General features: G+C 36.1%; 2 protein-coding genes across 2 annotated transcripts in view; both read right to left on the bottom strand.

Annotated features, from left to right (window-relative positions):
- Nucleotides 1-728: 728 nt before the first annotated feature.
- slc30a9 (solute carrier family 30 member 9) lies at nt 729-18,220 on the bottom strand. Its single transcript, XM_049484409.1, has 35 exons — nt 18,185-18,220; nt 17,431-17,545; nt 17,087-17,140; nt 16,880-16,992; nt 16,721-16,795; nt 16,580-16,635; nt 16,427-16,486; nt 16,037-16,232; nt 15,508-15,655; nt 15,065-15,250; nt 14,833-14,954; nt 14,561-14,671; nt 14,250-14,348; nt 14,068-14,119; nt 13,670-13,878; nt 13,528-13,562; nt 10,271-10,419; nt 9,827-10,024; nt 9,684-9,701; nt 9,535-9,582; nt 9,332-9,431; nt 8,785-8,877; nt 8,599-8,681; nt 8,336-8,394; nt 7,996-8,063; nt 7,096-7,198; nt 6,884-6,939; nt 6,639-6,774; nt 6,470-6,509; nt 6,288-6,359; nt 5,857-5,964; nt 5,277-5,442; nt 5,001-5,130; nt 4,348-4,461; nt 729-3,748 (listed from the first exon to the last, which is right to left on the bottom strand). Exons 1-35 carry the CDS (start codon nt 18,203-18,205, stop codon nt 3,704-3,706), a joined length of 3,438 nt encoding a protein of 1,145 aa, XP_049340366.1. The 5' UTR covers nt 18,206-18,220; the 3' UTR covers nt 729-3,703.
- Nucleotides 18,221-20,183: 1,963 nt separating this feature from the next.
- adam19b (ADAM metallopeptidase domain 19b) overlaps nt 20,184-23,104 on the bottom strand; it is a 38,678-nt gene continuing 35,757 nt past the window's right edge. Inside the window, exons 20-23 of the mRNA XM_007234335.4 lie at nt 22,929-23,016; nt 22,525-22,755; nt 22,095-22,183; nt 20,184-21,733 (exon numbers count right to left, since the gene is read on the bottom strand). Of these exons, the coding sequence (XP_007234397.2) occupies nt 21,703-21,733; nt 22,095-22,183; nt 22,525-22,755; nt 22,929-23,016 (439 nt within the window). The 3' untranslated portion in view covers nt 20,184-21,702. The remainder of the gene's footprint in view (nt 21,734-22,094; nt 22,184-22,524; nt 22,756-22,928; nt 23,017-23,104) is intronic.

The following is a 23,104-nucleotide window of genomic DNA, read 5'->3' as shown; positions in this document are numbered from 1 at the left end:
ATCTCTAAAGCAGCACAAGCACCTTAAGCATTCTTCTTGGCTGCTCCGCCATCTTTCAGCACGGTATATATATATGGTTCTTAACGTTTACCACAGAATCCACAGAGCCTGACGTCTCCTTTCTCGACATGAACCACAGCGACTGATCGTCTCCGTTGTAGAGGGAGAACAGACGCCGCCGAGCCGCTGCAGAAGCGCCGCACCTCGGTCTCCTCCAGCTGGGCGATCCGATCCGCCGCTACCTTCTCCTTTGGGCGGTGATTAAAGAATGGCTCTAAAAACATGCATTTTTTTCAAGTGCTAACTTCAAACTAACCAGTAGCTTCAAGGTTCAATGTCTTTTCGTCTTTCTTTTTTTGTTAAAAAATAATTGTCACCTCATCTTATACATATTTTCTCCTTCGTAGCTCCCTGAAAAACGTCACCATTTTGAGGAAAGCATGAATTTCTTGAGGTAGGGAAGGAGTTCCCATGGTATTTTAGTTTTAATGGAAAGATTTCTGAGCCAATCCAAATGTAAGTAAGGTCTATTGATGATGCAGCTGGCCAATGGCTTCTGTTCTTTTCCAATCTATTGAATCATATATTTCATACATTTGCCAAGGCTTATTTAGACAGACAGTGTGATAAATAAACGCATGTAAATAAATATGACAAAACAAAAAAGAAAGAAAGAAAATCTGAATGCTTACGGATGTTCAAACCAGGAGACAAAAAAGGGAGAAACCTTGTTTCATAAATTAATTGCAGTTTATTCTTTTAACTTCGGTTACAGGTCCATTATGCTAATCAATCATTAATAAACATTTATTAAAATATAATATAGAGGACCTGTAACAAACCTAACCCCAGTCTGAGAAAAAAAAAAAAAAAAACTTAAAGAGCTCTTGCTGAGAAAGGAGGACTTCACCCTTGAACTAAGCTCACAGAAGCCTTGGCCTTTTGGAAATGTAACATTGAGTTCCTGTCAATGAGGAGAATATGCAGTAATTAATAATACAGGTGTGATAATGTCCAGTATGTAGCACGGGTAGAGGAATTCACATTTTCCCCGTTTTTCTCCAACAGATCACTACAAGAGACATGAGCTGTTAAGCACAGATGGATGGTTTAGCTGAATCTAGAGTTTTGTATTTTTTTTAATGAACATCACTACATTCACCAGGACTGATAGAGAGAATGGCTATTTCACAGCCTGTGATTATTTACAGTGGAGAGAGAGATGCAGAATACCTGCTTTGTGTTGGGATGTTTATCGACTGATTATCATGTCGCTCCTTTAGGGTAACATGGAGAAGTGTGTATAACAGTATTTTGTTGGCATTATGTTAGTGTTCGCAGAGAGGGAGGATGATGAAATGTACAGTCTGTCTGCACATTCTTCACAGAATCAGAGGAGCTTTACACGGGTACTGGCTGTACATTACTGCTTCTTTATCTGGCGTTAGTAGGGCTGGATATTAAAATATTTTGTTTCTTCTTTTATTTAACTTCTTTAAACATTTCTAGTACCTTTGTTAATATTATAATCTACAGTAAAATGACAGTAGTATTGAAATTAATAACCTGCAAATGAGCATAATTTACACAGCCAATCACCAATCTAGATTTTTAAATTAGCATGTTTCTTGGGTGCACATTATACTGACCTCATAGGTATCGTAAGACATGGACTTTTTTAGAATGAATAATATTTAAAATTATCATTACATATTGTCTAAATTTCAGTGATGGCATACATGTGGTTTTATGCATAAATTTACTTTCACATGACTATGTACCAACCCTATTTATACCTTAGCTAAATAGTCTATTTTTGTTCCTGTGTCTTATGTAAATTAATTTTGTTCTTTAACTTCAGTATAAACAGATAATGCTATACTGATGTCAGCTAAACAAAAAAATGTGTGTAAATTTGGTTAGTTTTTTTGCACCTCAATTTCCAAATGCACACTGGTAATTCAAAAAGAAAAAAAAGTCACATTTCTGTAATGTTAACTCTTTAAAAGCTCATTTTGAACATTATATCCGTAACAGTAAAGAATTTTGATACCCAGCCCTAGGCATTAGAGTTTCCTTTAGTATTCTGGCATCACAAAACAATCTAACTCATATTATTCTTTCTGCAGGGCATCTTGGAGCAGATTGTTACAGAAATAACTTTCCATATTGGTGTTGCATTAACATGGCAAATTTGACATGAGAGATTGATATCAGCTTCATCTTTCATGTCCTGAAGCATGTAGGTTACTAAGAGCAAAAGTGGGCTAAAAAGCTGAACCTGGGTCAGCGCTCTGATATCAAAGATAAAATGAACTTAAATTAAATTTACAACAGACACATAAGTAGGCCTGTCATGGTAACTACATTATTGACTTGCTCAATATATAGACATGACTACAAATATTTTTACTGACCTCAATTTTGGCCATACTGGCTGTTTTAAGAAAGCCCATCATTTTAAGAGAGCCCATCAATGTGAAAGATGTCAAATTTGTGTATAAAAAGAGTTTTACTTATAGGATATTTGAAAACGAATCTCCTTTAAGTAAACCGCTCTTTAAAAAAAGAGTGCAATTGCTTTATTGTGCTTTTATATAGTAATTTTCCTAGTGGCATAAAATGACAATCTTGCTTGTACTGAAATAAATTCTGGGACATTATACTGTTTAAACAAAATGAGTTATCATGCCAGACCTACACAAAAGCAATGTTAAAATAAACAAACAAACAAAAAATGTAACCTGACCACTTTAGAGTAGCTCTAAACACACTAAGTTCATATGTGGCTCAGTATATCCAGCCAGCTCTTAGAAATGTAAAAACCGATCACACTTGTCTCTTAAACAAAACAAATCATCTTTGCAATAAACTGAACGATCACAACTAACAAACATCAGAGCTTCAGGGAAGTAGTGTCTGCATGTTCTATATAAGAATTCAATTCCAAAAAGCCACTGCATACATACTGACCCACATGCTTATCCACCATATCTGCTTTGCACTGTAAATAAATAGAATACTTGTGGAGTAGGAAGTGAATTTTTGTTTTGAGGACAAAGAATAAGAGACACTGGTCCTTTACTGATCCGAGTCCAGTCCTACCCATATGATCTAATGTAGCAAAGACCATTTGAGTGTGCTTTGTTTGGTGCTTCTCCAAACTCATTAACAAAACTGTTTGCAGAAGCCCACTAGGAGTTACACTCCACAAGTTCCACAATCTTTAAACAAGAGTCAAAACTGTTCAGCAGAAGAGTTTTGTCATTTGTTAAAAGTTATAAATCTTCTGAAATAACAAACCTTATGCATCATCTCAGAGTGCTGTTTTAGAATATGTCTTTTAAATACTACTAAATACATCTTTAATAGGCATGATCCTAGACCAGCACTCCTGTACATAAACCTGAGGTCAGTTCATGACTGCTTACTGAAAAATGGTCCAGTTACAGATTTCCCTCGGACCTATAGTGCATTTAGCAGCAAACCTCATTTTTGTGTTTCTGCACTGTAAGCTTATCAACAGGTTTCATGCAGTGCTGGCGAGAACTTGGATGGTGTGGGGCTGCTGAAAAGTAAGACTTCGTCTGACTGGTGGGTCCGAGCTGGGTCACTCAAAGTCCAGGTTACATTTATCATCCTTCCACTGTCCGGCAATTTATTTCTGCCCAACTGGCGCTGCCTCTCTACATAGGTCACAGCATTAGAGGATTTCCAGATCCACGTGCCGTACTTCCGGATTGCGTTGCTGTTTCCAAAACAAAAGAATGAGTCAAAACCTGCAACTTCAAGGTCAGCAACAGCAAAACACAAACTGGAATGATTCATGAATGTTTCAAATGTTAAATGTTTCAAATCTGTGGTTATAGTCAGAGCACTGCAGAAATCTGCATATTGCATAATTAAAAATTCACTGCTGAATGACTTTTACACAACTTTACAGCAGGTCAAATTAAACTGTCAAACTGTTAATTCTGATTTTTAGAATAGTTTGTGTTCTGGATTAAGCCTGGTACTGTGACAAACACTACAATCTGTTTTACTTTGTCAAAGGACAATAACAGAGAGTAAACTTCATTTTAGGTTATTTAAAGAGGCTAAATAGCATGCTCTGATTGCAGGTGATGTCTGTTGTATTCAGATCTAAATCTACTCTGACAAAGAAAACGCTGACAAAGTGTCCTTGCAAGTTAGAGGAACAGATCATTTAGAAATCCAGCAGTAGGTAAAAATGTTTATCAAGCAATCTGAGCTTATACCTTTTAGAACTTGGTTACATAAAAAAAATAAAATAGCAACAGAGAATAAATGCGTCTGTGTGTGTTACAGAGAGGAAGTGTCACAAACCTTAAGCTCTTTCTCCAGACGGTCCACTTCTGCTCCCAGTGTGTCTATAATGTTCTCTCCATGTTTCAGCATAAAAGCCTCCAGCTCCTCTGGAGTCTTCACCTGCTGAATATCCTAACCAACATATACACATCAAGTTAAGTTTCTTGATATTTCCACAGTGGATACATTATTTCCCTAAAATAACATCTTTAAAACCACTGTGATGTAACAATGACTGTAATAGAGAAAGCATCATCTATACCATGGCTACCTGTAATTCAGCATGCTAACTGCACTATATAACTTTGGTAAAGTCAACATTAAAAACAGATGGAACTAAACTCCATGAGTGGATAGATGGCACTCTCTCCCCACATCACTCCTAATGTGATGCTGGTCAGCACAGATGTCTGGTGGATCTCTGCTTGGTTGCTCTGCTTTCTTCCGAGCACACCGGCTACCCTGTGATGCTAAGTCCGCGACACCGCGTAAAGAGGTAGTGGCTTGACTGCATGTGTCTCTAATTAAAAAACGGAATGACACCTGATACATTTGCTCTTTAGACCCAAAACAATGCCAAATTGATACAGAACTGAAATCAGACAGCAGACTTGTTTGGAAACAGCGAGTGTGGAGAGTACACTATTCCAGTATTTTTGTTCTGTACGTACATGGAGGATCAGATCAATGTCCTGCTTTTCCAGATAGGAACGTGTAACCACCCGCCCGTCAAAGTCCACCTCCGCCTTGAACCTCACTGTACTTAGCCCCATGTCTGTGGCCTTCACATCATGAATTGCCCTGGAAACATAATGCAAATTGTACATACACACACATTTTATTCAGACTTAATAACAAATTATGCATTACTTTAATCATGCAAGACTGCAGGACAATTCATTTAGTGTCATTATATTATAGTGTAAATAAAAAAAATGGATGCTAACCTGACGGCAGGGTCACTTTCCAGGAACTCTGTGAGCTTCTGAAGGTGTTCGGCCCTAATGGAGCGGCCCAGCAGAGCCTCAGTGTTGGTATAAATGAGGAATGCAGAAACCGTGCCTAGAAGAGTGCCCACTCCCAGAGAACCAAGACTGTCATAATATGGATTGCCTGAATAAGAGAAAGAGCAAGATACAACAAAATCAGTATCCAATAACTCTGTAATAGGGTAAAAGCACCATACAAATGTTTGATATATGTCTGTATTTTGTATTACTGGGGTTTGATGAGCACAATGTATCAGCAAAACAGTAATGATTAAAACAACTATAAAGCAAAAAACTCCCCTCCATTTTATAACTACACTACTGGCTTTAGTATTAAATTGTGTAAGACCCCAACAGACCAAAGCCTTACAAAAGAAAGAATTAAACAGTCCTCCTCAGTTAGCCTTTAGAGACTTAAGATACCCACAATATGCATAAAAGCCTGTATGATTTACTACAATACTATTATACTGTCATTCAGTCCCCCACCCACCCAGAAAGAAAGAAACAAAAATTCATGTAATAGAGTTATATTTACCTGTAAGAGAGGTTAGACCCATACATCCGGCAGCCATAATCACTCCCAGAACAGCTGCCGCATCCTCCAGCAGGACCACATTGGTACTGGGGTCTCGACTCTGCATTACTAAAACACACGCATCCAACACAGCACACCAAACAACAAATAAACTCCAGTAATCAGACACATGCACACAGCACCAGAACGTTCAGCCTCTGTACACTAGTCAAGAGCAACAATGGTTTAGTGTGTATGAGCCTTGTTACAACACTCCTGAAGCTAATTTCATAATGTCTTGCACAAACACAGTAGCCTTGAAAAAAAAAAAAAAAAAAAAACTGCTCAACAGTTCAACCATTACACAAGACATCAAAAACAGCAATACAAATAATATCCAGGTTTAATATTTAATCCTGAACTGATTAGTTAAACAGATGGGTCTTTCATACCATATTCATAGAAGGAGATTCCTTGCTTATGAGCACCCTTCTTGATCTCATTAATGGCCACCAGCAGCGTTGCTGCAAGAAGAAACCAGAATGATATGCACAGTATATATTTTCCGTTTATATTGACCTGAAATATCCTTTCCCCTTAAGAAAAAGTAAAAAAAAATTATAAATGCAGTTACCTCCTTCAGACACCAGAGATCCAGCCAAAATACAGTATGCCTGCAACATATGAATGAATAGATATGAAAGGTAATCCACATGTAGCACATATATTATACTGCAGGTATGTAAATTAGCTATACTCTAAATGAATAATAAATAAATACTTCTAAATGAGAAGCCACAAACCCAGAGAAGCGATTCAATTGGTTGAGGATGCAGAAGTCCCATAATGCCATGGTACCAGGACAGTCCAGCACCCATCATGAATATGCCCACTCCACTGATGAGGGATGCAATGTAGCGCATGTTGGAGAAGCCATACCTTTGAGACAGGGAGAAAAAGAAAACCATGAATGATAAACTAGAGTCATTACAAAATTTTATTGTATGTTATTGTTTATTTGTAAGTGTTGCAGTGTCTGAATTCTTACGGGTGAACAGGGTCTGGGTTGCGTACAGATTGACTGATGCCCAGTGCCAGAAGAGCCTGAAGAACAGAGTGAAAATACATACAGTGTACTTAATGAAAAATCATAAAATTACTTAATAAAAATGTGCATTTAATGATTAAGTACCTAAGAAGAAGAAACATGAATGGAGGGGAAGGTAGGAAGAAAGATGCAAAAATGAGGGTGTATAATACCTGGTTACATGTATCAGCCAGGGAGTGGATGGCTTCTGAGAACATGCTGGCTGATCCAGTATACACCCACGCCAGAAGTTTAAAGAAGAAATTCAGTCCATTTCTGAGAACAGAAAAAAAACAGAATAAACCTACAGGTTCATAAGTATTCAACTAAACATTGTATGTAAATATAAATACATATGTTGCAACAGCAACTTGCTTAGCATGATACAATTTAACTGCTTGATTATAAACCATACATTTCACATCCACTACATAGCCTAGTATTAATTCCATTTAATTATTACTTTGTAGTTACACAAAATGGGTATCTAGAAAGATATAAAACAAATGAATTTTACAGAGATCTAATCTGATAGGTTCCGCATGTGAATGCACATGTTTTTAATTAAATCTTTCTTTAATCTAATAGAGAAACAGGACACAGTCACTTAGTCCCATTACGCCGTCCCATTCCCTCCTTCCTGTGGAATTATCCACTTCGTAAGGAATGCACTTCAGTTACTGAACTCACAAGTGAATTTTCAGTGTTAACTGAACAGGACCAGTTTCTAAAAAGCATCTTGATGTCATGGTGATCATCTTACCTAACTGAAAGAGTGTATGATGTCATGCTTTCATGATCTTTTAAGAATGAGATATAAATAAGATGCTTCTGGGGGAAAGCTAGCCCTTGATAGGTACATGGATTTCTGTTGTGTTTAGGCTGCACAATAAGTACATAAAGTTCATATATCATATATCAATATGTGCATGCACAATAGTCACATTTTAAACAATGCAATAGATAGTTGAGGAAAAACAAATCAAAACATCATGCAAACATGTTGAAACAGTTGAATATTGAATCTTTTTAAAAAATGCAATAAATGCATTTAGGTAAGTTAGGAAACTCACATGCAAATAGCTACCATCACCACCTTTCCTGGGCCCTGAAGAAAAGTTGCCCTCTTGCCTGACCGAGGCTGTAGAGAAAAAAAATCCTCATGTGAGATATACTACAGAAGGTAGACCATTGCTAATGAAATACATTCCTTTTTTTACCAATTAGTTAACTGAACTGAGAACTGAAATACACAGTGTTACTGCAAAGTCCAAAACTGTCTTTCATAAAAGTCAATGTGAAAAGATTTTATAGTAATTGTGTTATCTTATTTTGTCAAAACATTAAATGTTTTTCGTTTGCTGAATGAGAAATATTTTTTTACAAGCAAAAGAGAACACAAAATAGACATACTTTTGTGTTTCCCAAGAAGTCTTTGTATTCCTTCAACAATTGCTGATTTCGAAATATATCTAAGAGAGAGAAAATAAGAGATTATTATGACAAAAATAATTCATTGATCTTATTAAGTTTCACACGCTGACTTTTAAGTAAGCACACTGTATAAAGAAGTCTTTTGTAATGGTATGGCACATTAAATACATAACTGATGGTTTGTAGAAACACGGCAAGACAAGTATCATCATGTGTAATTTGACTAAATGAAGAACACATACTTTCTTGATACTGTCTCTCCACCTCACTTCTGAGTTTCCTTTCCCGTGCAAGTGCCTCCGTACTGCCCCAAACATCCAGGGCCCTACCAATCACAAGCAGGAAAAAAAAAAAAATACCTGCATAAACCTTACTTTACTTAGGAAGGTAAACTCAGTACGAATACTTTTTTTCTCGTTTTTACATACTTGGCCTCCACATCTGAACGTAGAAAGACTGTGAATGCCTCAGTGTCATCATGGGGACTGCGTCGCCGGATCTTCCTCAGCTTTTCCAGGTCACTGAACACACAAATAAAAAAAAAAGAGTCTGTTTCACAAAACATGATTTCCTGCTCAGTCACATAAATTTTGTCACAGTTTGGTTCAACCGTATAATTCTTAATGACAATCTCTTATTACACTGTGAGGACAAACTACACTGCAAACCTAACATACACTAGTAAAGACTACATTCAGGATTTCATCCTAAATGGCTCATTGAGGTATAAAAGCAGGATTTCTGATAACACAGCAAGAGTCACAAGAGTTTTGCACATTTTCTTCCGATAAAGAATTTCAGACGTTCTTAAAAACGTTACACATGGTTGTTTAAACACTTATTTATTCTGAAAAACAATTAAATAACTACCTCCAAACTACAGTAAAAATGATGACATCTCTTCATTCAAGTGAATCCTATGTCAGTCTTTAACTTGCTTGTGAGTAAACCTGAGAAAACCGGACTGCACGTTACCTGGGTTTGAGACAGAACTCGTTCATTGCCCTCACAGCAGTGATGAAGTTGTTCTGGGTGTATCTGGTACCATACTCTCTCTTTTTCAGTACAGCCCTAACTGAAAACACCAGTAAAACACAGACAGAATCACACCACAGGCCAGAATACAAAACCGCAACTAATAGTAAGAATATGACAGCAGACGCATGGCAATGAATTACCTTTTACTTGAATGCTCTCTGCTTTTGTTAGACCCTGAGGTTTGGGTTCTTGGAAAACAAAAGAACACAGTGAATTAAAAGTTCATATTCATTAAAGCTATTGGTGCGGGTTGTTTTTAGCTATATAATCACATATGAAAAGCACTTACCAGAGGGATCACCAGCAGCTATGAAGGAAATGAACAAAAAACACCAATCAGATATTACTTTACAAGGCCAGGTCAGGGTCTCTCCAAAATAAAGTCTCAACAGCTTTAAGGATATTTACTAAAATAAACACTGATGCTTTTACCAGCTGGCTCTTTGGAGGGATGTGCGGTGGAGACTTTTTCAGTGGGTTTTGCTCCTTCTGTTTCTGGTGGTATTGGTGGCCCATCTTTACCGCTGCCAGAAGTAGAATAGTACTGAACCTGAGCCCATGCCAAAGAAACTCCTCGGTGGTCAGGAAAACTAAGCCACAGGCTGTGGTCCTTGCCTCCACCCTGCCAACCTGCATATCGAACCAAATGGTGTACACTGAAATCTGAATACAAAAAGGACCAGAACATATCTAGGCATTTCCTAAAAGCCTCCTTTATCATGGAAATACAATGCTGGATAGACTGTTAAGGTGAAAAGTCTAGTGTTAGTATTAATGTATATTACAGTATTAAAGATGAGAGCAGTGCGTTTTTTAACATTGCAAACAATTTGAAATGATAGAAAGGTCACAGAGATTAGGTAAATAGTGACTTACTATAGCATGGTCGTGTTATTCTAGGGGGCAGCTGAGACAGAGGGGCTCGCTGCTGCATGTAGACCCTGCATAAGACTTGCCATGGTCTATAGGCCAGGCAGGGGAACATCCTGGCAGTGGCAAGATGGAGAGAGCAACAATGGATTCTGCTGTGGAAGCAGCACAAACAAGGCAGGATGGAGTGATTAGAAACTGCTTAGTTTTATCAGCAAGCATTCAAAAAATGTAGGGTCAGTTTCTGTAGTATTCTTGAACTACATATCATTTTAAATAGGCTTTTACACTGAAAGACAAGTATAGTCTATGACTAGGCTTCACTCCTGTACAGAAAACTGTTCCTGGCCGTTTGACTAATGTGCAGGAAGTTGTAGGTCCACCCTGCAAAAATCTGTCTCAAAACCAGCTGGTCATCCAGAAAGATAGACATGATTAAAAAGTTACCAGCACATACATCTCTGGAAAATGTTGAGACCACTTCAGTGACTGAATCAGTTTCTCTGATTTTGCTATTAATATGTTTGTGTAAAATTGAACATTGTTATGTTATTCTATAAACTACAAACCTTTCTCCCAAATTTTAAATAGAAATATTGTCAATTAAAACATTTATTTGCAGAAAATGAGAAATGGCTGAAATAACAAAAAAGATGCAGAGCGTTCAGACCTCAAATAATGCAAAGAAAACAAAACAATATTCATAAAGTTTTAAGAGTTCAGAAATTAATATTTGGTGAAATAACATTGGTTTTTAATCACAGCTTTCATGCATCTGGGCATGTTCTCCTTCACCAGTCTTACACACTGCTTTCGGATAACTTTATGCCACTCCAGGTGCAACAATTCAGTTCAGCTTGGTTTGATTGTTTGTGATGGTCAATCTTCCTCTTGATTATATTTCAATTTGGTAAATTTGGTTTTCTAAAGATGTACTATTTTTTTTTCCTGGAAGATCAGCTGATACAGTCACACAAAGAACAGAAGATACAGTCACACAAAATGACAACCCACAAAAATGTGGATACACAGTGGCCAGACTCTTTACTCACTTGTATAAAACGAATTGTCTAGTACATACTGTGTTCTAATACAACCTAGCTATCATTCTAGGACGAAGCATCTACTAGACAATTAACCTATATACAGAAATTCCCACATTGTAACCCAGTTAACTAACTTACACCTCTGACACACCTTTGGTTTACTACCTAAATTGCTAGTTATAATAGAAGAAACACTGGCTAACTGGCTAAGCTAGGTTACTAGGTAACTAATTAGCTGCCCAACCAGTGCACTACAGAGAAGTTTGGTGACCTAGCTAGCTAACTAATCTAGGTTGTTAGCAAACTAGCTAATCTAGGTTATGTTAGCTAGCTAGCTAATCTAGGTTATGTTAGCTAGCTAGCTAATCTAGATTATGTTAGCTAGCTAGCTAATCTAGATTATGTTAGCTAACCTATCTTGGTAACAGATAACTTTAATGCCTTCTCGATTAACAAAATACCTGACTAATCTTTTGTTTATTAGCTAACAAGGCTATAGTTTTGGAGAAGTGGATAGCTTAGTTAGCTATCAAAATAAGCTCCAACACTTCGTTTTCACTAAATAGACAACTTGTTAGCTAGCTAGCTAGATGTCATGAGAGATACTGCTAACCTACAGAGTCTGTTACACAGTTAGCTAACCTAGCTAGCTGGTAGATAGCTAACGTTAGCTAGTTAACTAGCTTGATAGTCAATGAACACAGAGTGGCAACTAACATAGCAAACTAGCCCAGAACTGGCACGGCACAGATTAAAGTTTTTTTTTTAATATAAATTAATATCCAAACGAAACCGGTCGGGATAATCTTCCTCCAGTTATCACGGACTTCATAAACTCTTATCGCCGCCGCTCTGACCGGTCTCTATCTCTCATGCTTCCTGTAACGTTAGCCACGCTAGCCCGCCTGCTAACGGGGAATTAATCACTAACACAGCGGCACAGAAATCACACACCAGCCCGAGAGACTGTCTCAGTATTTACCTTTATGCAGCTTCTTGCCCGCCACATATCTCAGTCCATCTCCTGTTCCTGACAGTCAGCTTGCTTACATTTCTTCCAACTCCATGAAAACATTCACGATAGAAGCGCGACCAGTCCAGTCTCGCGAGACTAGAGGATTATTAGGTCATTAGGAAACGAGACTGGGGCATTTAGGAGCAGTATGGCAGCAACTGTATCTGGTCAAATCATTGGTGAACAGTAAAATTGAGTAATACATGAATTAATCAAATAAAAAAAGGTTTACAAAGCATATTCACTGTACACCATTTTAATCACTAATTCACACATAGTTGATTGGCCAAGTGTGCCTAAAGGTTTATTGTTTAATTCTGCAGTGTAGCTACAAATATATCAAGCTTTATGTCATCAAATTAGATTTTTGATTATTTTTGTTGACTTTTTTTTGTAGACTACATTTTTGAACAACTGACAATAATTTCACCAATTATCAATGTATTGATTACTGAACTGTTGGCCAATTCAAATGAATTTAAAAACACAACATTTGGTCAGATTTGTAGATAGATGTAAAAATGTTCACAAATATATGGATTAAACCGGAACAACAGGAATTTAAAAATATTCAGTTGTCCTTGTCATGCTAAAAATTACAAGAAAAGGAAAAAAAATAACTTTCAAATCAGAGAAAGAATATTTTATTTGTTATCATTACGTTTTGATAACATTTAAAGAAACCCTGTTAGAATAACATTATGGCAAAATGTGACTGATGGCAAAAACAGAGATACAAGATTTTTGTCTGACAGCAATCACTGACAATTGGATTTGCATATTTGTTGGTGACTTGTTCTTTGGTTTGCTTAGTTTTTTTTTGTTATTGTTCAACTGTGTGAACGTGCTTGTTCTACACAAAGCAATGTAGACGCTTCTAGCCCATTCATCAGACTCTAGCTGGCTCCAGCACATTGCCTCAATATGACAAAAGGGACCTGATATTTTGGCGCCATCATGTGGTACTAGCTGATGGGTGCTTTACTTCAGAGAATGGTGACCACGTACTGAAAGTAATACAATAAACTGGGTCATTTACTGCAAGATTGTAAACAAAATATAATCTCTGGAATTACAATTCTGCAGAACATCTAATAAATTTGTAACATAAGTAAAAAACTATATAATGAAATTTAACAGATTTGTGGGAACAGAAATGTACTAAATGTACAATAGACTTCAAATTTCAATCCCAATCAGACAGATTTTCAAGTTCAACGAGCCACTCCCTCTCAACCTGAACAGACACAACACAAGGCAAAATATTAGAACAGTAATTAATCCTCTTAGTAACAATTTGGTTAGTGTAATCTACATGCATTAGATACATCACCAGATTTTTACCTTTTGATTTGTCTGGTTAGTAATGCTTTGGGAGTCTATGTCAGGTGTCAGTGATTGTTGTGAAGAGGACTGAGGGTTCATCTGGGTGTCCATACCCGCCCAGCTGCTCTCTGATGATTTCAAATCCTCATCCATGGTCCATGAAAACCATCTCTTTGAGATTACAGGAGACTCCCCTGCTTCTCTTTCAGACCTCGTACCAGAAAAGTCTGTTTGGTCACAATCATTAAAAAACATATACCAAAATGTTATTAAAGAAAAAATATGTAAATATAAAGTATAAAATGATTTTTGACTACATTTACCAGTAAATATAAAAACAGCCCAATGTTTTATATGATATCCACTTTAGACATTATCAGTTCTGTCTTGCCGTGTCCCTGTGAAATACATCTTACCCTCTTCAACATTCTCCCTGTCATTCTGCTCAGAGACAGCTGCCTCCACAGACTACACAGCAATGGCAAAACAATACATAACATGGCTAAAGCATATTGATATTCAGCCTTCTGAATTTCTGTTATATGATACATTCAAACATAGATAAGGATAAGGGATGACTAAACAGTAAATGACAAACCTTTCCTGCAGTACAATGGGAGCTGGATAAAACCCGGCTACTTATGACTCTCTGAAGCTTCTGATGCAAGGCTACAGGCAGATCAATGGTGTTCTGTACCTAAATTAGACAAAACATATATTTACTATATATTTATCACTATACACATATGTTTTACATAGTTAACAAATATTCTACTTATCTGTAAAATACTTCATAACATTCAGTCACTACTTAAGTACTAAACCGAATTGGGAATAAGAGAAAGTCCACATGACCCTAACCATGATCATGTGCCGTCCATTAGGTTTCTTTAAATAGCTGTGAAATACCTTCATGCTGTGTAAACAGGCAGAGCGAAACTCTGCATTGCTGCTGCTGCTCACAATGCTGTTTACTGAATCCACAATGACAGACATGGTAGTCTGCAGCTTCTCCCTGAACTTCGCCCAGAAACAACATACAAACAAATATAGCTATACAAACAAAAGAATCAAGTGTGCATAAACACAACCACAAAGAGGAGTGAAATATTACAGCACAAAACTGTAAGTGTGTATGTGTAGTCGAGTGTAATGGACGATGTTCACATAAAGCATCTTGCCTTCTTTCTGTTTAGAAATCCCTTGAGGGTGTTTTCCAGTAGAGACTGCAGGGCCAATCTCACTTTCTTTGCATTGCACCAAAGCACACTGTCCAGCTGCGTCTCTAAAATCTCTTCACTCGCTAATTACAATTAAAAAAGCTAATCAAACAATAGGTATTACAGAAAAATAGAACAACAAATTTAAACACTTTTTTAGAAACTGATAACAGAGTAATGAGATGTTTCATACAGATAAAGTCAAAGAGCTGAGAGTGGAAAGGGTCGCTGTGCTGAATGAGAAGTAAAACAGTGATGGTTTGCTCCACAGCAGGGACTTCAGATTTTGGATCCTCACTCACAGCCTGGCTCTGTGCAGGCTCAGTATCTGGGTGGTGCTCATCTTCTGTAGAAAACTCCACCTCATAAAACTGAGAGCCTCAACAAACAAAAGTATTTAAAGTTAAGCCCTTAAATTACCAGATCATAACACTTATTATTGTTATTCAGTACTAATATGAAAAATAATGCAACATGCATCTCTATTTTTTACAGAGCAGAAGGCTCACTTTTACAACAACAGGCATCTGTTTTTGGTTGACATTTATGTCCTTTATGTACAGTAGATGGAGCAAACTTTGAGAGCTGGTGTACTTATCTATAATTAAATAAATGTATGGTGTGTATGCAATTTACCCTGTGCAGTGTCTGTATAAGCACAGTAGACTCCAGTCAGACCTAGTTTTCTCCAAAATGGCAGATCTGCCAAGCTCTGGATGAAACTTAGCTGTGTCTGTTCCTCTACTCGCATTATGGGAATTCCACTTGGACCATATGCTAACACGTACCAAGAAGGTTGAGGAAAAAACATAAATAGATCACTGAAAGCAAGGTCATTTGCTCTTTAAGCAGACATGCACACTTATTTCTGGGCCTGGCTGACTTTACAATCATTGTAGCCATTTAATCTACTGGTAAGGAGATGCTTTTTTTACCCCCCCCCATGTGGTCATATTAGGAACTGCACAATGCAATTTACAAAGACTGCTTGTAAATAAAAAATTGCAACAGCATTTCTCTCCCTTTAATTGTTTTAATCATCTGAGTGTCAATTGGCAATGTCTAAAAGCTTAGTATAAGCATCCTAAACATGATGATTAAGTACTCTCCGAAAGAGAGATGCTATACTTGTAAATGCTTCTTGTAATTTTTTTTTTAAGGATATGTGTATATGCGATAGACGAGCTGGCCAGTTGGGATAGCGGTTCATGCAAGGTCCAAGGGTTGCCAGGCAAGTGAGACTTATCTCCCCATACAACCCAGCCTCAACAGCCTCAGAGGGAAGCAAGAGATGGAGTTTCTCCCCAAAAACCAGATGCATCTGGCAACAGGAAGGGAGGCAGCCCACAGAGAATGTACTCCTGCGGGAAAACATAAATTAACTAAAAGAAAGCAAGTTGAAATCATATTTGAATTAATAAGAAAACAAGGTTAATAAGTTAAATAATGGACATATAAACCCTGATTTTATGTTATCATATATATAAAAATTCACATATAAATAACAAAGACAATGGCAAGTGTTTACAGTTATTGCAGAAAAGGAAGAACGAACTGGATAAATGCAGCACAGTCCTTGGCAATAAAATAATCCATCAGACATCTGCTCTTGCTGCTACAAGAATAAAAAGGAGAAAGTTTAAAAATGTTAAGCATTCTATTTCAGAGCATTTTTACTGTTAAGAAATATATGTTTATATAATTGTACCTGAATATTTGTTGTTGTGTGATTTCATTCTTCTTTACTTGAAAAATTATGTCAACCTAAATTAGATAATAACAAAAACAGCTTGTTTAAGCATACATCATTTTAAATTGTCTTTAACATCTCTGGTGTCTTTGGCCAGACCTGAGAATTAACTAGACTGACTCTTTGAAGAAATCTCTCAATCTTTGATTCCACATCCTGGCTCCCTTGATCTACCTATAAGTGATTAAATTAAAAGATCAAAAAAGAACTTATTGGCACATTTTCTTTCATTTTCATGCTGATAGATGGCAAAAATACCTGGAAGGAGCAGGTGAAATGTAAAGACCCAACATTTTCTGAAAACTTGTAGAGCTCTTCTTGACAAGGACACTCACAGACAGAGATAAAGGAAGGAAGTAGCTCCAAAGCCTCTAGAAAAAAGGCCAGAAACATATACTACATGTAGCATAATCTGAGTTTCACTCTGTGTTATTTTGTCTTAGTCAGGTATCCAAGAATAAATACCTGCCATTTGTCTGTGTCTGGCAATTCTGACAAACCATTTTCCAGCAGCTGCAACTGTGAATGAAAAAAATATTTTTTTGGTATTTGTATTCTGCAAATAATGAAGTAAATGAGAAAAACATATAAGCAAAGGCTAAAGGGACTGTAATGGAGATTTAATTAATCAGATTATTCAGTACTAACTAATGTAATAGAGAATGCATTACAGCACATCATTTTAACATCTACTGTAAAGCCTTTGAAGAAAGGTATCTAGAGGCTGTTAGCACAGAAAAGTTCCTACTAAAACTCTACTAAAACATTTTTTAGACACACAATGCATGTGGTCAAAACTGTCCTTGTACCAGTGCATGTCAGCTGTGTGCCAGTGGAACTGTACTGGGTACACAGTAGAACCAGTAAGCCTCCTCCCCTCTGAGGCTTGTTGCGTTTACACAGAATCATCAGCAACCTAATAACCTGAAATAAAAGAAATTCAGTTTAAAGGGAAGGTAAAACAAGGAATTGCTTTTTAAAAAGTAATAATTTTATTATATTGTTAGTTAGCTAACTATATAACTAGCCTAACTTAACCTACATAGGTAGCGTTAATTAGGTCAGCTAAATTATTTAAAAAAACATATATGTAGTAAGCTGTCTAACTATGGGTTAGATATTTTAAGCTTAAAAAACACAATTTAATCCAATAGGTTAATAAGTCTGTCTTGTTTGCTAATGCTAGGTTTCTTGTTGCATTGTAGTATTAATACCATTGTATATGTAGGATAGCTAACTAGCTAGCTATTTACTAACTAGCCTAATTTACATAGCTAGCATTAGTCAGGTTAGCTAACTATAGAAAGAAAGCTAGCTAAAGCTAACTGTTAGCTGCTAGCTAACATTAGTCAGGTTAGCTAACTATACTTAGCTAGCAAGCTAACGCTAACGGTTAGCTAGCTACATAACTAGCCTAACTTATCCAACATAGCTAGAGTTAATTAGGTCAGCTAAATTCTTCCAGAATAAAAAACTTATATGTTAATAGCTAGCTAATTCTGGGCTAGTTTTTAAGTTTAAGAATATTACAATCTGTCTTTTTTGCTAAAGTTAACTAGCTACCTTTTGCAGTTCAGGTAACATGATTTATCTTGTTGAGGCTGAAAGTGACCCAGCAAGGATGAAGAGGCTCCAGCAGTTTTGCTGTTGAGCCGTAAAGACCAGTCTAAAAACCCCCTACATCCACTTAGAATATTGGTTCAACCCAAGTATAAACGAAGAGTGCTAAATTATCATTACAGTAGAATCAAGTATATAAAAGTAAATGTTTAACAACTGAACACAATTCAAATATATTTTCATAGTTGTGAGCTGTGTCATTATAATATATATATATATATATATATATATATATATATATATATATATATATATATATATATAATATTAGTTAAATATAAATATATAACTAAAGCTATAGTGAAAACATTATATAACCTAGCTAACCTTAGCTAAAACATTCCATACTAAAATAAAGTAAACATTAGTTACTGCAGTGAAAACATCAAGAGTTTTGCAACTAAATTTATATTTATTATTTGTGCTAAAATGTTTGTTAAAAAAAAAGTTTTAATAATCCACACATATATAATTATTTATGCAATACTCATCCAATGGGAGGCTTTTACCTATTTACTTATTTACTAATTATTCCAGGTGGTAATATTTTTTGTCCAGACAGTGTATGATGTCAGACTATCTATTAGGACAGACATGCTTTATCACTTAGTAAGGTGTGGGAATGAATTGATTAAGTAATTGCCATTAACAATTAACACATCTTTTTAATTTGTGTCCATAACTTAATTATCTCATTCCCACATTTTTCTAAGTAGTGTTTCTTTCAAATATAAGAATTTTATATCTTCATTTTTATGTGTATGTTCTAAGTCATGACAGTTACTGAACATAAAACTGGAAGATATTTTTAGCACATAAACCTCAAGCTTACCCAACCCTTTTCCTTGGTGGACCACTGTGAGAACAGTCTGTTGCTTGGTGTAGGAAACACTGAGGTAACGTTTGCTTGTTAGCTAACTAGCTAGTTATAAAACAGCAGATTCATTTACAATTTTGGCACCAAGCGCACCATACACTAACGTCCGGTAACTTAGCCACCTGTACCAGGGCTGCTAAATTAATAATAATCATTGGAAAAATGTTTGAGATGATCGACACTATCGTCGACTACAAGACTGGTTCGTGAGAACATTGTAAGCTAGCAGAGAAAAAAAAAAAAAATATATATATATATAAATATATATATATATATTTTTTTTTAATTTCAATAACAGTAAGGTTAATTTAGCTGACTATAAGTGTGCTTTAGGTAGTTAGTTAGCTAGTCTAACAACAATTTACGCCAAAAAATAGGAACAAATGCAAAATTAATCTGTAAACAAAAAAGGTTAAAAAACAGAATATGTCTTAAAGGAGTTCCTGCAGGTGCTGAACAACAGTTGCTGCTTTTCCTTCACCTTTAAGTCAGAGAATTGTGGAGGGCAAATATTTTTTTGTTTACTAAGGTCAATTCATAGTTTTAATGTCTTTAATAGTAATCTGTAAAAACTGTAGATGTAAAAAAAATGTAAATCAAATAAAGAAATATAGAAAAACATTGATCTCCAAGGTATTTTATCCATATCATTAGTTGTTCTTCACTTTGTAAAAACTGGAATTGTAAACACTTTGGTAAAAAACTTCACATAAGCAGATAGCTTTAATTTTCTAAGCTATTAGTTTGCTAAGAAAACATTATTTTTTCTTTTTTACATTATTGTTAGTATTAATACCAGTAAATGTTGTATAGGTATGGTTAGATGGCCACATACATTATCCTGTACAGGGATTAGGCCTAATTTTATAATGATTTTTAATTTTAATGGAAAATCTTTATACAAAATGCTGTCCAAGATTAGCCTTAATCCCTATCTGGGAAACTGCTCATAGTGTATTTTTCAACTGACACAGGGACCAGGGTGCACAATGCTTTAACATATATCCAGAAAAATGTAATATTTCTTATCAAACCTTAGACTGCAAAAACAGCAAAAATATCAGACCCTTTTAGGCAAATTTTATTTGATCTGCTTTGCCATCCAAGACATTATTTCAGAACAGCTGAATAATTTCAGTTCCAGTCATTTAAAATAAGACATTTTCATTTCATTTTACCCTTAATAACATGTACATTTCTTACAAGTAAGGTGCAAAGTAAACAAAATAACTGAGGACAACATAATAAAAATCCCAGTAGACTACCTTAGAACTTGTCCAGCACTAGGTGGACAGATGTAGTCATGATTCACAGTGTGTTTCCTTATTTTATATGGTCCCTATTTTAAGGCAATAACATGCCTGGTTGTTGACTCTCATCAGAACCAACAGCATTTAATCTCATCATACCGTTGTACGCAAAATGCTTAAAGCCGCTTTGCTCTGGACCATTTAAGGCAATTGAGAGCTAAATATATACAAAACAAGACATTGAGCATTTAGAAATATTCATATTATTATGATAGCCAGCAAATATAATAAAAAAAAGTCATCCAATACAAACTTGTTTTCTGTAGATTGTTATCAGATATACTGTATAATCCATACAACTCTTTTGTAATCTGAATTTACCCAGTGTTGATAAATTTAAACATTTACAGTAGATCTCCAGTGGATCTTAAAGGGCTGTATGGATTGTGACTGCAATAAGCAGGACTTTCAGAGAACTTCATTTGTTGATTTCTCAATACAAAACATAAACAAACATTTCAGAGCCAAAAAAAAAACATAACAGCGTCTATACAATATATCTTACATATGCATTCCCTGGTTTGATGCCCTTATTATACTCAATATAAGGTGCATTTCGTCAAGTGTCCCCGAGTGGCTTGCGAATAAAGAGAGAGCAAAGCCAGGTTTATCTCCCTGGAGCGTTACAGGATGACGATGAGTGTTTGGTTGCATTACATTTATATACAACCTGCAGCATCTTTCCAAATACACATAATCTAGTTGCTTCATTCTAAAATCAAGCAATAAAATAAAATGAAGAATTAGAGGATAGACCAAAGTAATCACTGAATATGAATCTGTAGTTATTGCTCTACACAAGTTCTTATTGTTTCCTTAATATACCAAACACTTAATCAATTTTCTCTGTTTTTCCAGTTATGCATAAACCTTTTTTTACATGAGGCAGCACATTACTGCGTGCAATCCACTCTCACACTGACAAGTTCTTGATGTACGCTATACGTTCATGCTCATATTGAAGGCAATATCGAGAAACAATTCCTTTGCATCTTCAGCCTGAAGCCTTAGCAATAAATAGTTATGAAACAATATGTAAAAATATGGCACATGAATACTGGAACAGCACCAAAAGAAAGTTAAATATAACAAGTTTGTTACACTTCTGGTTTGAAGTCTATTAGGCAGATGTGGTGTTGAACTTTAAAAGTCTTCATGGCCATTCCTGAAGAAGTGTAGAGTAAATGCCTGGATGTTGGACATTGTTCCAGTCTTTTAAAGAAACAATTACACAGAGGAGTAATGCCCATTGGCTTCACAAGCTTCACCATGTCTCAGCTTTTCCCACAGATTTCAGTTTGATGCCTAGAGAGTAAAGAAAATAAAGAACAAATGAGAAGATTAACATATCATATGAACCTACTAACTCTGTTGTGGAATTCTATTAAACACCATACTTATTAAGCTACTTAAGTGGATCAGATACTTGACATATACATATCAAAAAAACCTGTAACATGACAAGTGGAACTCAATTAACATGCGGAACACAATAAAATTCTTTGGCCAGTTTCCCAGACCCAGATTAGGGCTAAACTTAGATTTAAATAATCTTTAATGATGATCCATCCACACCACTACAATTATTCCATGAATAGACCTAATTCATGTCTGGAAAACTGGTCCAAATGAATATTTGTTAGTGTCCCATTTTCCAGTAAATTACCTAACATGTCCAGCGGAGGGCATCAGATTGGACTTCTCTTTCTGTAACAGCCCTGGTGACACTTGGAGGCCTCTTCTTTGCAATACCTCCTGGATAAAACAACACAAATTGACAAAGAATCACAAATCCAACCCAAGAATTGAACTTATGTTAAATGTCAATTCATGTAGTAAAAACAGTCATAATTCTAATTTAGGTGAATATTTTCCCATTTTTAGCTTTATGTGAAACAGGCTGCTTTTGATGCATGTACTGAAATATATAAAGTGCCCGTCTGAATGTTTTGTATAGAGCTTAATTCATAATGTCCAGAATGAAATGCTTCTTATAACTATATGTAGCTGTGGAGTTAATAAATGGTAGGTCTGGTAGGTGAGGGTAGGTGTGGGTTAATAAAAGAGGTCGTATATAGGAGATGAAGGACACTCACTTCTTTGACCTGAGAGGGTTTGGTAACAGGGCAGGGTGGGGGAGGTCTGCTGGGGGGGTTTGGTCTGGGTTTGGGTGTGACTGATGGTGATGGATGTGGACTGGATGTGGTCTCTGAAAGTGGACTCTGCTGTTGTAATGCGTATGCTGGGATTGGTGGAGGTTTCCCAGTGGGCCGAACAATGGAGTGTCTCGATCTTGGTGGCCCAGAAGGACTAGACCTTTGGCTAGCCTGGCAGGAGAAAATCACAACAACATGGCTTTGTTTTACAACACAATTATGTTGGCATAGAACATAAGATTTACATTTTTATAAATATGGAAATCTATTATCTGTGTACTAGCCTTATTTAAACATCCTGTGAAAATGACAAAAGAAGTGGTTATTATGCAGAGATATATTACCTGTTTCTCTGTGTCAGGCTTTTTTAGCTGGAATGTTGGGTTGGCGTGACCATTAGCAGGAGCTTTAGATTCTGGTGAACCAGGGACACTAAAGAGCAAATCAAAGTGATCAAATTTAGCATGATAAGAACAGAACAGTCTGCAGTACATAATGAATTTGTGAATGTCATAAAGAA

Source organism: Astyanax mexicanus, chromosome 10 (assembly GCF_023375975.1).
Source record: "Astyanax mexicanus isolate ESR-SI-001 chromosome 10, AstMex3_surface, whole genome shotgun sequence".
Lineage (NCBI taxonomy): Eukaryota > Metazoa > Chordata > Actinopteri > Characiformes > Acestrorhamphidae > Astyanax > Astyanax mexicanus.
The sequence above is the reverse complement of the archived record's forward strand: the minus strand, read 5'-3'. Positions and strand labels throughout refer to the sequence as shown.